The sequence below is a fragment of the Dama dama genome, chromosome 20 (genome assembly GCF_033118175.1).
Source record: "Dama dama isolate Ldn47 chromosome 20, ASM3311817v1, whole genome shotgun sequence".
Classification (NCBI taxonomy): Eukaryota; Metazoa; Chordata; class Mammalia; order Artiodactyla; family Cervidae; genus Dama; species Dama dama.
The window spans coordinates 3,585,217-3,599,028 of NC_083700.1; the positions used below are offsets into that span (position 1 = coordinate 3,585,217).

Genomic DNA, 13,812 nt, shown 5'->3' on the forward strand with positions numbered 1-13,812 from the left:
GGCCTGGGCAGGGGGCCAGAGGCCTCGTCCCCAGGGAAACCCAGCCCGTCAGAGGGAAAAGCCCCACAGACCCCAAGAGCTGGGTAGCCTGTAAAACGGCCCAGCCCCTCCAGCCTTCAGTCTACACGCCCAGGTATGCCTTATTAACCATGAGGGACAGTGACGATCAGGAGACATGTAAGGAAAAGCACTAGCAGAAATGGGGGAACAAAAGAGGAAGGAGTAAAAAAAGGATCTGCAGGACACCATGCAGGGAGCTTAAGAAAACAAAATTCTAATTGGGTGTCCTCAGAAAATTAAGAAAATAACCAGTCTATGAACAAAAGAGCTGGGGGCCACAAAGACCATGGAGACAACAGAAAGGCACTCTTAGCAATTAAAAAAACAGTACAAAAAGCGAAACTCCTCCCATCTCCTGAGGAAGACCTACCTGCCGTGAAGGCCCTGCCATGACAGACCACCTGTGTTTCCCCACAGCACGCTTACAGACAGGTGAGGCCTCCGCCTATACTTTCATCATAATTCCTCAAGGGAAGAAGGCGACAGTACCCTTGCTCTCCTTCCTCTTTCAGAGCCAAGGAGGAGATGGTGGGCGCATGGCCGCCCATGCAGACAGAGCTTCCCTTTTCATGAAACATGAAACATTCGGATAACACTTTTGCAAGGAGCTGCCCCCTGGTGTCGGGGGCTGGGTCCAGAGAAGATTCCAAACATGATCACCCACCTGCAGGGTCTTGGCCTCAGAATATGCCTATGTCTCAGCAGGAAGCCGGGCTCGAGGAAGGCAGCCTGTGGGGGAGCATCCACTGCCAACTGGGATGGCTGAGGCCACAGTGGGCTTTGGACACATCGCTGAGGCTGCGGTGAAAGCGAAACACAAGTCCTGGTCTCCACCAGTGGGAGGACTCTGCACCAGGCCAGTGCAGCTCAGCTAAGAGATCTGGAAACAGGGCAGCCCAGTGGAGACTCTTTATTCTGTGTTTATCCAGCATTTATCACTAGAGAATGAGCACAGCAACCCTGAGTTTCTTCCCATGAAGCAACAACACACTAGACTGGGCTCAGTTCAGCCCTTTTAAAAAAATTTTTTTTAAAGAAAGAAATAAAATGGCCCAGAGTGACAGGCCCAGAGATCAGATCAGAAGCCTGGCGCAGCCAAAAGAGTCACGAGTGTCTTTCAGAGGCTAAAGGAACAGGAGTACAATTCTGGGGTGAAACTGGCACTCTGAAGTAACCAGAAGACCGCTCGGTGGCACAGGAAAGGAACTTGCAGAAGCAAGTGGGGGAAAATTCAGAGGCCCCAGGCCTCTTACCCTCCAGTCCAAACCTTATGAAGGCCTTGAGGTGGGCCATTTCCTCTAGTAAATGGAAGTCAGTGTCCTTTTCTCCAGAAGATAACTGGGAAGGCTCTATCCCCCCAGTTTCAGGAGCTTCGAGCATCAGGTGGGAGTGGCATCTGGAGACGCCTCCCTCCATGCCTGGGTGTCGGGCCTGATGGCAGTGTTGCCAGATGAGCTCCTGGCCCTTTCTCCTGAAATCCTCAGCTTTGCTCCAATCGCCTGCAGCCAACTATCCGCTTTGGATTTGTAGTGTGGCCTTCACTGAAGGACTGATGTTGAAGCTGAAACTCCAATACTTTGGCCACCTGATGCAAGAGCTGACTCATTTGAAAAGACCCTGATGCTGGGAAAGATTGAGGGCAGGAGAAGAAGCGGACGACAGAGGATGGGATGGTTGGATGGCATCACCAACTCAACGGACATGAGTCTGAGTAAACTCCGGGAGTTGGTGATGGACAGGGAGGCCTGGCGTGCTGTGGTCCATGGGACTGTGAAGAGTCGGACACAACTGAGCGACTGGACTGAACTGAACTCCTAAGACCAAGTATTAGCATTTAGTGCACCTTTCAGCCGGAGAAGGCAACGGCACCCCACTCCAGTACTCTCGCCTGGAAAATCCCATGGATGTAGGAGCCTGGTGGGCTGCAGTCCATGTGTCGTGAAGAGTTGGACACGACTGAGCGACTTCACGTTCACTTTTCACTTTTATGCATTGGAGAAGGAAATGGCAACCCACTCCAGTGTTCTTGCCTGGAGAATCTCAGGGACGGGGGAGCCTGGTGGGCTGCCGTCTACGGGGTCGCACAGAGTCGGACACGACTGAAGTGACTTAGCAGCTGCAGCAGCAGCACGTTTCAGCACTAGAATCAATGTCCACTCCAGAGCTGACCTACCCACCATGAGGTGGCCCTGCCTGGCAACTCTCAGGGAGGCCAGAGATTTCAATTCCTCAGGGAGCGCCATGGTAATCTGCTAATGACTTCACAGGCAGAAAGTATCATAGTGGCCTGGTGAGAGCTGGTACCCAGGGAAAACCTAAACTGATGCACTTTTTCAGTTTGGGGTTAATAGGATGAGAAAACCAAAATTAATGGATTATGGGTGAAATCTACATATGAAATCTTCATAAACATGACTGCCTGTGTAGAACGCCTGGCATCTCTGGGGCAGGAGAAAACTCCAGGTGTTTGTGGAACGCCACGGCACCTGCTCACAAGCACTGTTAGGAAAGTTTATAATTCCACGTACTGAATCCTTTGGTGAGGACTTTCCAGGTGCTCATGCAAACGGAGAGGAACAAAACCGAGAGAGGGCTTCTGAGTCTTTTCTTGCTGGCTTTGGAGCGAATCTTATCACCCTTCTTAATGCTGTGCTAACAGGAGAGAGCAAGTTCCTTCTCTGAGTGTAAGAGAGGTAGCCTGAAGCAGGCTGGGGCAGGGAAAGCCCACCGGGGTTTAGGCGTCTGCTGCAGATGCAAGTCATGCCTACAGAGAGTGGCAGGTCGGGGTCTGCTCACAGCCCTGGCTCAGCCAGAGGACAGGGATGCAAGGCGGAGGCCAGGGTTCCCCCTCCTAATCAGAAAGGCCATGTGTTTTCCTGGTGTGACCAGAGTAGGGTGCAGGGATGGGACGGGCACTGCATTCTGCTTTCTTTTTAAGACTCTTGCCAATGGTGTTGCCCTCCTCCTAAAGTCAGGACATCTGGGGAAGAGACAGCAGAGATGCCCCCACCTCCGATTCAAGGGAAGGCCAACAATTCAGAACCCATCATCCCACACGGTCTTCAGCCCAACAACAACCCACAAGACTGCTTCTCCCTCAATGAAGAGACCGCTCACTGCCTTGAGCTTGCCAATGCAGCCACAGATGGTGTTTCCCATCTGTGCTCACAGCCTTACAAGCTCTTCTAGGATAATCCCAGTGGCTCACACAGAAAATCTTGGCCCCCAAGACAGATGTTTCTTTTTATTCTATCTACCTTCTCCTCCTCCATTCTCTTTCCTCATTCTTAATATCAAAATGTTTATTTTTTTTTGCCTGGAAGATAATTGATTTTACAAAATCTGAACAAATAATCAGTAAAATGAAAGCAAGGCCTGAATGTATTTCTCCTGGCTCAGAAGTCACACTTGGTATCACAGTCTTGCCAGTAGCAAGGGGTGGAAGTTCAGGAGTTAAAATTCTCCTATCCCGAGAGATTTTTTTCTCTCTTATGGTCAAAACAAGGAGGGAGGTTCAAAAGGGAGAGCATATATGTATACCTATGGCTCATTCATGTTGAGGTTTGACATAAAACAACGAAAGTCTATAAAGCAATTATCCTTCAATTAAAAAATAAATAATTTTTTTAAAAGTCCCAGAATTCCTTCCTTTCTCAAGAAAAAACACTCCATTAGTCCATGAGATAAATCAGTGATGTTGGTTTGCTGCCGCATGGAACAGATCTCCTATCATCACTACTTCAGAGTACTCATAATTGAGAGTTGTAATTTTCACTCTCTTGGGAGGGGAGGTGGAAAGCCGATTTCCTAGAAATGAAAAATTAACTCAGGCAGTGAGTTGCCCAAAGTCTTCTGGCAAGAGACTGGAACTGCACTCTGAATGATGTGGCTCTTTTCATGAATATGATCTGATAGGTGCCCTCAGAGTCTCCCTTCCAATAGGTCATCCAGGTGACAATCTCCCTCAAACAACAGAGTGGTAACTTTGGAGGCAAGATCCACCAACGCATGCTACAAAGAGTGGGTGAAGGTTGAAGGGGAAATAGGATATTTTCATAACCTCAAAGTATCTCCTCTGCTGTACTTATTAATGACAATGGAAAAAGTAGTGAATCTAGAGTGGGGAAACCTGCCAGACATCAACCTAACTGTATGGACTGATAGTATTCCCCCAGATTCCTGTACTGAAGCCCTAACTCCCAGTGTGACGGTATTCACAGTGAGCTCTTGGGGAGGTAATTAGGTTTAGAAGAGGCCATGAGGGTGGGAAGACCAGAGAGCTTGCTCTCTCCTAGCCTTCCACCATGGCAGGACACAGCAAGAGGACGGCCAGGAAGAAAGCCCTCCCCAGAACCAACCAGGCTGCCACTCTAACTTCAGACTTCCAGCCCGCTGAACTGCGGAAAAATGAATGTCTTTGGTTTAAGCCATATTCTAGGGTATTTTGTTGTAGCAGCCCAAGCTAAGACATCAACCAAGAGATCAAGAATAAAATTAGCTAGTAATAAGACCTATAGATATATGTGCCCCTGGTATGCTTACTAGGAAGAGCATATCACCTGCCTAGCATCCTGCCAAAACAGTAACCTTGAGAACACATCAGCTACACACAGATTGAGGGGTTGTCTACAAAATCCCTGAACAGAACTCTGCAAAAGTGGCAAGTCAGGGAAGACAAAGAAAGAACAAAGACTTGTTAAAGATTGAAGAAGACAAAGGAGATGTTGTGACTGAATACAACATGGGATCCTGAACTGGATCCTGGAACAGAAAAAGGACATCAATAGGAATATAGGTGAAATCCGAGTCAAGTTTGTAGTTGTTAATAGCCATGCACTCATGGTGCTATGGTTAGGCAAGATGTTAGCACTAGAAGAAGCTGAGGGGATGCGAATTCTCTATTGTTTTTCCAACTCTTCACTGAGTCTAAAATTATCTCAAAAGAAAAAGGTTTAAAAAAATTTATCCCAACTAGAGTAAGTCCTTATCAAAGGGCATGGGATTGTGTCCAGAAACTTAGCTCTGAAATCAGTTATCAGATGGTGAGGCAGCTTTAATACATATCAGATAGCGACACTTCAGTGACGGAGTGGAGGCTTGCCCTCAACACATCCTGAATTACCAGGGACAGTACATGGAAACCACTGACCGGGGAGGGAAGGGCTCAAGGAGGAGGATATCCAGGAGGAGCAGCTGAGGAGGGAAAGAGCACTTTAAAAAGGACTCTGCTTCAAGGAACACTGAAAGGAGGCGGTGGCCTAGTTCAATGCTTAAATTCTTTTTTTTCTAGATAGAAATAACTGTATTCTACAGGCCAGTGGGCCACGGCTGGGGTCACAGAACTCGCGTCCTCTGCCCTGCTCAGCTTGGGAAATCTGCTTGGGAATCACTGGGATGCTCCTTCCCCAAAGGAAACCTATGCTTTAAGCCCCGAGGCTGCAGTCAGTCTGAGATCTCACCCATCAACCTGCCAGAGTGTCCACAAGGACCAAAGGCTACACCTGAGGGTGGGCATCCCTTTTCTGACAAGTTTCCAAGTTACCTGTGATCCTATTGGAAATGCTGAAGAGTCTAGACGTCCTCTGCCGCTGTACAAAGGGTTCCCGGTAATACCGATCCCCAAAGCACATGCCCAGGAGTTCCTTGCGCACCGTCTTGTTCCAGAGTCCATAGATCAGAGGGTGGCAGATGGCACTGGTAAAGGACAGCCAAGTGGCCCAGGTCTCCAGGGTTGGGGAGACACAGTTCTTCCCCCAGAGGGCCTCAGAGGTGATGACGACCATGTAGGGGCCCCAGGTGACCATGAAGGCACCAATGACCACCAGGATGCTGACGAGGGCTTTGCACTGGTTAGCTGAATAGACCACGCCCTGAAAGGCGTTCTTCCTGCTGCCCGAGGAGGAGGTGGAGGTGCTGGAGCTCTTCCTCCCAGCCCTCTGTACGTCCACCTCCACAACGACCACAGCGCCGCAATGCACCTTGCGTGCTTTGACCCTGGCCACTCGGAAGATGAAGCCGTAGCACACCACCATGACCAGGAAGGGGAACAGGGCACACCAGATCTGCCAGAACGCGGTATAGCCGGGCTCCCGGTGCCACGCGGCCACACACATCCACTTGAACTCGTCAAACTCCACTGATGGCCAGCCAAACAGAGGTGGCAGGCAGCCGATGAGGGAGTGAAGCCAGATGTAGGCAAGCACCATCACAGCCCGGCTGCCTGTGATCTTCATTGGGTACGCCATGGGGTACACGACAGCGTAGTAGCTGGAAAAGGGATGGAGGGAGGTGAGAAGAGGCAAACTGGAGGAGAAACACACCAGGATGGATGCCCACTGCTTTCCTAGGTAGGGAGTTTGTTGGATTTCTCTCATTCCACTCAGCCACAGGGTTAAGTACTTCTAAAAGTAGCACCTTCTCCCAGCCCTCCCTGGACAAGTCACAGACTGGCCACATCACGCAGCCCTGTGGGACTCTCCATCAGAGAATGACTGCCCAGGAAGAACACAGAGCTCGGGCAGCCCTGCTTCCAAGCTGCCGTGCCAGAGTCCACTCGTTTTGGGGCTGTGGCTAGTCTTGAGGCATCTGCAGGAGTTCTAAGGAATCATGCATCAAACCAAATCACTTTTGTGTTTCTAACATTAATCCTTTTAGGTCAGTTTTCAGAGGGTTCTCAGAAACCAGAATAACTTCTAAGGATTACGGGGTTCATTCACTCAACAAACTGAAGGCCTGCCACATGCCAAGCCTTGTATGCACTGGTGTGTGTGCTCGGCCACCCAGTCGTGTCTAACTCTCTGGGACCCTGCGGAGCGCAGCCTGTCAAGCTCCTCTGTCCACGGGATTCTCCAGGCAAGAATGCTGGAGCGGGTTGCCATTTCCCCTGGCTACACGCTGGAAACACCGGTGAAAAGACGCAGAGGGCGACAGGCACAGAAGCAGAGTACGAGGCTCTGGAGTGCAAAGGGCTCCATTTAATCCCCACAAACGTCTGACGTGGTGGACGGTATTGTTATCTTCATCTTACAGATGAGGACCCAAAAGCAGAGAACGGATAGATAATCTGTCCCAGCCAAGGAAGAGGAAGAAACAAGATAAAAATCCAGGCAACCTGACTCTATAGTCCCCAACGCACATGCCAGCAATTTCCTGCAAATCCTCTTGTTCTGGAATTCACAGACCAGGGGTGGTTGCTAATCCCTTAGCTCTGTGAGGGAGGGAGGCCTAGAGAGTTACTGATTCATACTGATGGGGCCTTGGGTCCAGAGTGCAGAATCAGGGCAGACTTCTTGGAGGAGATGGCACATAAACACAGGTCTGAAGAGATCAGAGGTACTGGTCCAGGAGCAGATGAGGCAGAAAGCCAGCCTTGGCAAGGTGCAGAGATGCACATGAGCACTGCCTGTCAATGCAAGAGACATAAGAGATGCGAGTTTGATCCCTGGGTCAGGAAGATTCCCTAGAGGAGAGAATGACAACCCACTCCAGTAATTCTGCCATGGAGACAGAAGCCTGGCAGGCCTCAGTCCAGGGGTCACAGAGAGTCAGACATGACTGAGACGACTTAGCACGCATGCACTGGCTCAACAGGGAGGCTGCTTGTAGCTCAATCAGGCAGGCAAGGAGTGAAGGTGGGGCAGGGAGACAAGGAGTCAGGGCGCTGGGGAGCACTAAGCCTTGCTGGCCAGCTGAGTACTGATGCTTTAACTGGAATGGGTGGGAGTATTAAGACCATGGGGTTGAAGGTAAATCACCACCATCCTGACTCAGACATTCTATCCAAAACAAACGCTGTTTAGTGATGGGGCTTCTGCATGAGGCACCGTGTGGAGGGGCAGGGGTGACCACACTGATGCCACCTGGTCCAGGCAGGACCACAGGAAATGACCACACATTGACTGTGAAGCCACTTTTCCACCAGGGCCTTCCCGAGTCAGCCCTAAGCACTAGCAGCTCAGAGACGGCGGCCACAGCCTGAGTTGCACCAGCCGCCTGGATAAGCTTTCACGGAGGAGCCGCTGCCTCAGTCTACACCTCTGTGTAGACTGTGTGATCAGTGGCAAGACGGGCTGCTGGTCTCAAGCCTCGAGGCCCTGCCAAGGTCTAGCCTGGAAAGAGTGCTTCTGAGTGTGAGGCCTGAGGAGATGGGACCGTAATTACGGGGTAGATCACACACAGGCTATGGTAAAGCAGGTCCTGTCTCACACTGACATCTGGGTTTGCGTCTTGCAAAGGCACTGAAGCCACATGAAAGAAGCATGCCTTTGGAGCTGAAATTTCCTGGGTTCAGATTTTGATTCTGCAGTCTACTAGCTGTGTGTCCTTGTCGGGGGGGGGGGAGGTTATCAGACCTCTCAGAGCTTCAGTTCCTTCAAGCTGTAAAATGGGAAACACTTAGGATGGGGATCAGGTCTTAACACTAAGAGAGAGAGGTTGTCGGTACTTAGTCTCCAAGGGAGATTGGGAGGTCCTGCTACCCTGTTAAAGTCTTCAAATAAACCGTGGATGCAAGTCTGGTTCAAGGACAGAATGTGCCCGAATGGGGGAAAGAGCTGGGTGGGGCCTCTCTTTAAACAGCAATAGGGACAGAGCCGGGTATTTGTCCACTGAACCTTCCCTCTTCCTTCTTTTTAAGAAGTTATTAATTATTTGGCCAGGTCAGGTCTTAGTTGTGCACACAGGATCTTCACGGAGCCGTGCGGGACTTTCACCACGGCACACGGATCCCCTAGTTGAGGTAGGTGAGTTCAGTAACGATGGCGCAGGGGCTGAGCTTCCTGTGGCTCGTGGGCTCTTAGTTTCCTGGCCAGGGATCGAACCTGTGTCCCCTGCGTTGCAAGGCAGATTCTTAACCACTAGATCATTAGGGAAGTCCCCCCTTCCTTCTTGAAGACGGAATCTTCATTCTGTTCCTGCAAAACTGCTGTGACCACAGGGGACCCGTGGCTTTGCTGAGCACCAGGGGATGAACCAGGCCGTGCTGGTGGTATCCGACCCCTTGCCAGGTGACCAGCTGAGGCATTGGCCTGTGTAACAACATCTGGCAGATGAAATGTGAGGGGAGTTTGCTAGGGTAGGATTGGGAGCACTTCCAGGAAGGTTTTCTTCACTTTAAAAAATGAAACAGAGCAGGGATTTCTACTTTCCTCTGCCCATTTAAAAATCATGCAGGCCCTCTGACCTCAGACAATACCTCAGGGACAATACCTGGGTGTGGGAGGCCAGGCCTGAGGAAGGTGAGCTGTCCCGGGCTCCTTGGACGAACCCTGTTCAACCAGTCATAAAAATCATTACAACTAATAAACTGTCCTCTGAAACATATCCTTCTGGCTATTCTCAACACCAGTTAGGATTATTATTCAATGGTAAAATTTCTTTGTATCACTGATTATCTAGAGTTTGGAGCACGAGCAATTCCACTGGGATGTAACAGTGATTTCTCCCAGCTGAATCCCAGAGGCCCATCAGGGTGCCCAGGCAGGGGGTTGGTGCTGGCTCCTGAGGGATCAGTCTCCTAGAATCAGAAGAGCCCCTGAAAGGCCAGCGTGCTGCCTGTATATATCCACACCCTCCAGCGGTTGCTTTGGTTTTAAGGTTTTGGGGGCAAAATTTATGTACATTGAAACGCACAAATCTACTACACCTTCATCAAGATATAAACATGCCAACATCTGCCCACAAACACACAAAAAATGGGTTTCATTGATTTGAAACTTCATTTTTTTAAACGTAAGCTTCACGTAGGCCTAGTTTGCAAGCTCAAAAGAAAATACAGAACAAAGGCAACTCCTTCTGCCCTGCAGGTTAATACAGGCCAAAATGGAGGGTTTCTTCCTTTGTTTCTCAAACTCTTAACTGTCTTCTGAAATGCTCTATCTTTTCCAACAACTCATCTTTAGACATGAGCCCAAGCACCACTCTTGGTCCCAAAAGAGGCTGTCATGATGTCACGTGTAACTCAAAAGTTGTAATGGCCATAGGGGCTCCAATGCTTAGCTCTCTTGCAACGAGACCAATCACTTAGAAAACAACCCCTGTTTTTATAAGATGGCTTCACTAAAAACACAAGCAAAGTCTAAGCCAACTACAGCTACCTTGGAATGAACATGTTATATTATGTTGAAAAATCTCCTGACAGCACTATAAGTAACCATCCCACAATGCTAGTTACTTTCTTTTAAAATACTATTTTAGAGCTGAAGTTTCATTCATTCCAGTCCAGAATGAAAACATAAATATCCTAACAGGACCTTAAACCCTGAAAACTTCAAGGCTAAGTCAGAGGCGACCACATTGGACTTATTCACAGGGAACATCCTCCCAGCTCAAATGATGCTGCCCACCCGGATCTGCACCCTCATTGCAGGTTTAGGACACTGACATCTCAATGGTGAATTTCACTCCAGCCAACTATTCTTTTATGCTCTACCTTTGCTCTCTCATCATGGGGCTACCAGATGGACTTTCTGGCTCATCTGCTGACCAGGCTCATGGATTTCTTTGGGTCCAGCTCATAGGGTCCTTAACTGGGGACACATGTCAACGTCTGGAGACGATGGGGGCTGTTACAGTTGGGAGGTGCTACTGGCATTTAGTGAGCAGAGGCCAGGGGTTCCCCTCAACACCCTATACAGAGCAGCGTGTCACAACAGAGAACTATCTGGCGCAACATGTCAGTCATGCCGAGACTGACAAATCCTGAGCTAAATACACTGGGTGGAAGAGATGATCGACAACTGACTTTGCATACTGTACTAATGGCTAAAAGCCCAACCTTTGGCACCTTGGAATTGGACAAATTACTTAATAGCCATGAGGACTTGGGCCAGTTTGCAAAACTGCACTTTGCTCACCTGCAAACGGAGTCTGATAACAGTTGCTGTGAGGATTCGCTGGGATAAATGTTAACAGCAGGGTGTAGTGCCTGGCTTGCAACTAACAAGACTTCAGTTGAGATCATGCTCCCTACCCTTGTTTTCTTTGACTTTCTTAAGCTATCCCCATCTCTTTCTTCTACCCCAATCTCTCTCTTACCCCGCTCTCCTCACTTCTCTTTTCCTGCCACCTCCTCTTGCCAGTCTCCCTCTCTCTCTGACTCCCTGCCTCCTCCACCTCTTTCTCCCTTTTTCTCACTGTTTTTTTTTCTCTCGCACCCTACTCCCCACACACACACTGTCACATACACAAGAGCCGCATCATTAAGTTTCCTACATAAAAGGCAAATATGCAACCTCCAAAACTACTAACATCCAGGGGTGTTAGAAGGGGTATTTGAAATCCTGATCAGATGGTAATCATTTATATGAAGAGATCAATTAGCCAGTCTGGTCAATTTGTACTTTCAGCCACACAAGTGACCAATAATAAAAAATAAATTGCACCTGCCAAGAAAATATTTGAAGACATCAAAATTCATAGAACTATATATAAGCATATTATAGTCAAAGATCTGGGCAAAGCACTGTGCTGGCCAAATCCATCTTGCTGTGCCTGCAGAAGGAAATGAACGACCTTCCAAAGACAGCCAGGCCTTGGTGACTTGTTGTCATAGTAAGGCAGAAGTCCTTTCTTAATTCATAGTTCTGTCCCTGAGTGACAGGGGGGCCAGGCTGCAGGGTCTGGGATGCCTGGGTTAAAGCTCTAGTGGGGTGACTGTGATGTCAATTTGTCCGTACACGTCACTTCTGCCACTGCGGCCATTTCCTCTGATCTCCGGCTATGTAACACGGACCACGCTTTTTCACCACGTTCTGCCTTGCTCCTTCCTGTGATCTCACAGTATGTGAAACACACCGGCATTATATATACGTCACACGGTCCTGAAATTACCTGGCCACGTGTCTCTCCCCCTACATTGTGAAATCCTCCATGTGCTTCTTCAGCTGCATATTCCCAGCACCAACAACTGTGTCAGGCACACATTAGGTACTCAGTAGATTTTTTATCAAATGAGTAAGTGGAGGCTTTTATGCAGGAAACCTAATGATGCAGCTCCTGTGTATGTGACAGTGTGTGGGCAGGGGGTAGGGTGGGAGGAAAAAAAGACAAGAGTATGAGAAAAAGTGGAAGGGGCCCTTGCAATCCGACTCACTGTTAGACCTTAGCTCAAATGCCACCTTTTCCCCACCCATGGGCTCCAGGACCTACCATCAGATTCAGCGGCGGGATATGTGATCTAGTTTCCTGACCAGGGGTTGAATCCAAGCCCCTGGCATGGGGAGGGCAGAGTCTTAGCCACTGGACTGCCACTAAGAGTCCTCAGGCCACAGCTAAAGAGTTCATGTGCCACAACTGAAGATTTTGAGAGCAGCAAATAACACCCAACACAGCCAAATAAATAAATATTTTTTAAAAAATCGGTGGCAGCGGGAGCTGTGACAGCACTTACTTCTGCTTTGTGTTCATATCAGCACCTGCGGATCAGCCTCTGCCACAAAACCGGGAACTCCTGGTTGGCAGCAAATATTCCCAGCATCAAGGAATAAAGCACTGAAAGAGGCAAATTCTCTTTCGTTTGATGCATTTGGATGACATGATTTGAGAATCTGTCATGCTTGCTGGTGAAAAAACCTCTCACTCTTAGCTTATCTAGGTCTCAGATCCAAGTGAGCAGCTTACAGCCTTCAAGAGCTGCCACTATTTACTGAACATCTATGTACAGAGAGTTCTGTGAGAGGCACTTAAAACTAATTCCCCCACTTTGCTCTTGAGCTGTTGGCCCCCACTCCACCTTCCACAGGACCCAGGACCCAGAAAGGGATATTCCAAAAGTAACGATTAAAAAAAAAAAAGAAAATCAAACAATGAGATCCATTCCATCCCACTGCCAACAAAATCTCACTTATGTTTGTAACGCTTATCATCAGTCTTGATAGGATGCTGACAAGTGGCTACTGGAGTGAACGTCTGTACAGCCTTCTGAAGGGGAGCCTGCCTTTCACACACCAAGAATCTTGAAAGTGTGTTTACTTTGAAAGCACAATTTCACAAACATATGTCTTCTTCAAAAGTGCTATTATATAGAATAGTAAGCTAACAGGGAACTGTAAAAATAAACTATAGTCCATCCAGAAGATGGAATACCATGTAACCACTAAAGACATGTTCTCAAAGGACATTTGCACATGGGAAAAATGCTCACAATCACGTTAAGTGAAAAAACAGGTCACAAAACCACAGTGCCTTGAGCCTATTTTCTAAATGTATAGCACACAGCCAAAAATCCCTGGAGGCAAATATGCTAAAATGTAAACAGTGATTGATTGCTTCTTATTAGTAGGATTATGGATATGTCTATGTCTACAGATATGTCTTGTTGCTATTCAGTCGCTCAGTCATGTCTGACTCTTTGCAACCCCATGAACCGCAGCACGCCAGGCCTCCCTGTCTGGCACAATCTCCTGGAGTTTGCGCAAACTCATGTCCATTGAATCGGTGATGCCATCCAACCATCTCATCCTCTGTCGTCCCCTTCTCCTCCTGCCTTCAATCTTTCTGAGCATCAGGGTCTTTTCCAAAGAGGCAGCTCTTCCAATGAGGCATCAGGTGGCCAAAGTATTGGAGTTTCAGCTTCAGCATCAGTCCTTCCAATGAACACCCAGGACTGATTTCTTTTAGGATGGACTGGTTGGATCTCCTTGCAGTCCAAGGGACTCTGAAGAGTCTTCTCCAACACCACAGTTCAAAAGCATCAATTCTTCAGCACTCAGCTTTCTTCACTCTCACATCCATACATGACTACTAGAAAAACCA

The 13,812-nt window shown here is 48.6% G+C and overlaps 1 protein-coding gene across 10 annotated transcripts in view; it reads right to left on the reverse strand.

Annotated features, from left to right (window-relative positions):
• Positions 1–13,812, reverse strand: part of GPR161 (G protein-coupled receptor 161) — a 64,400-nt gene that overhangs the window by 13,799 nt on the left and 36,789 nt on the right. For 8 of the 10 annotated variants that reach the window (XM_061120195.1, XM_061120200.1, XM_061120194.1 and 5 more), the window contains one exon: positions 5,603–6,327. In XM_061120195.1, the coding sequence (XP_060976178.1) occupies positions 5,603–6,327 (725 nt within the window). Of the gene's footprint in view, positions 1–5,602; positions 6,328–7,306; positions 7,419–12,448; positions 12,643–13,812 lie in introns of those variants that run through there. The other 2 variants (XM_061120197.1, XM_061120199.1) reach the window with 2 other exon arrangements.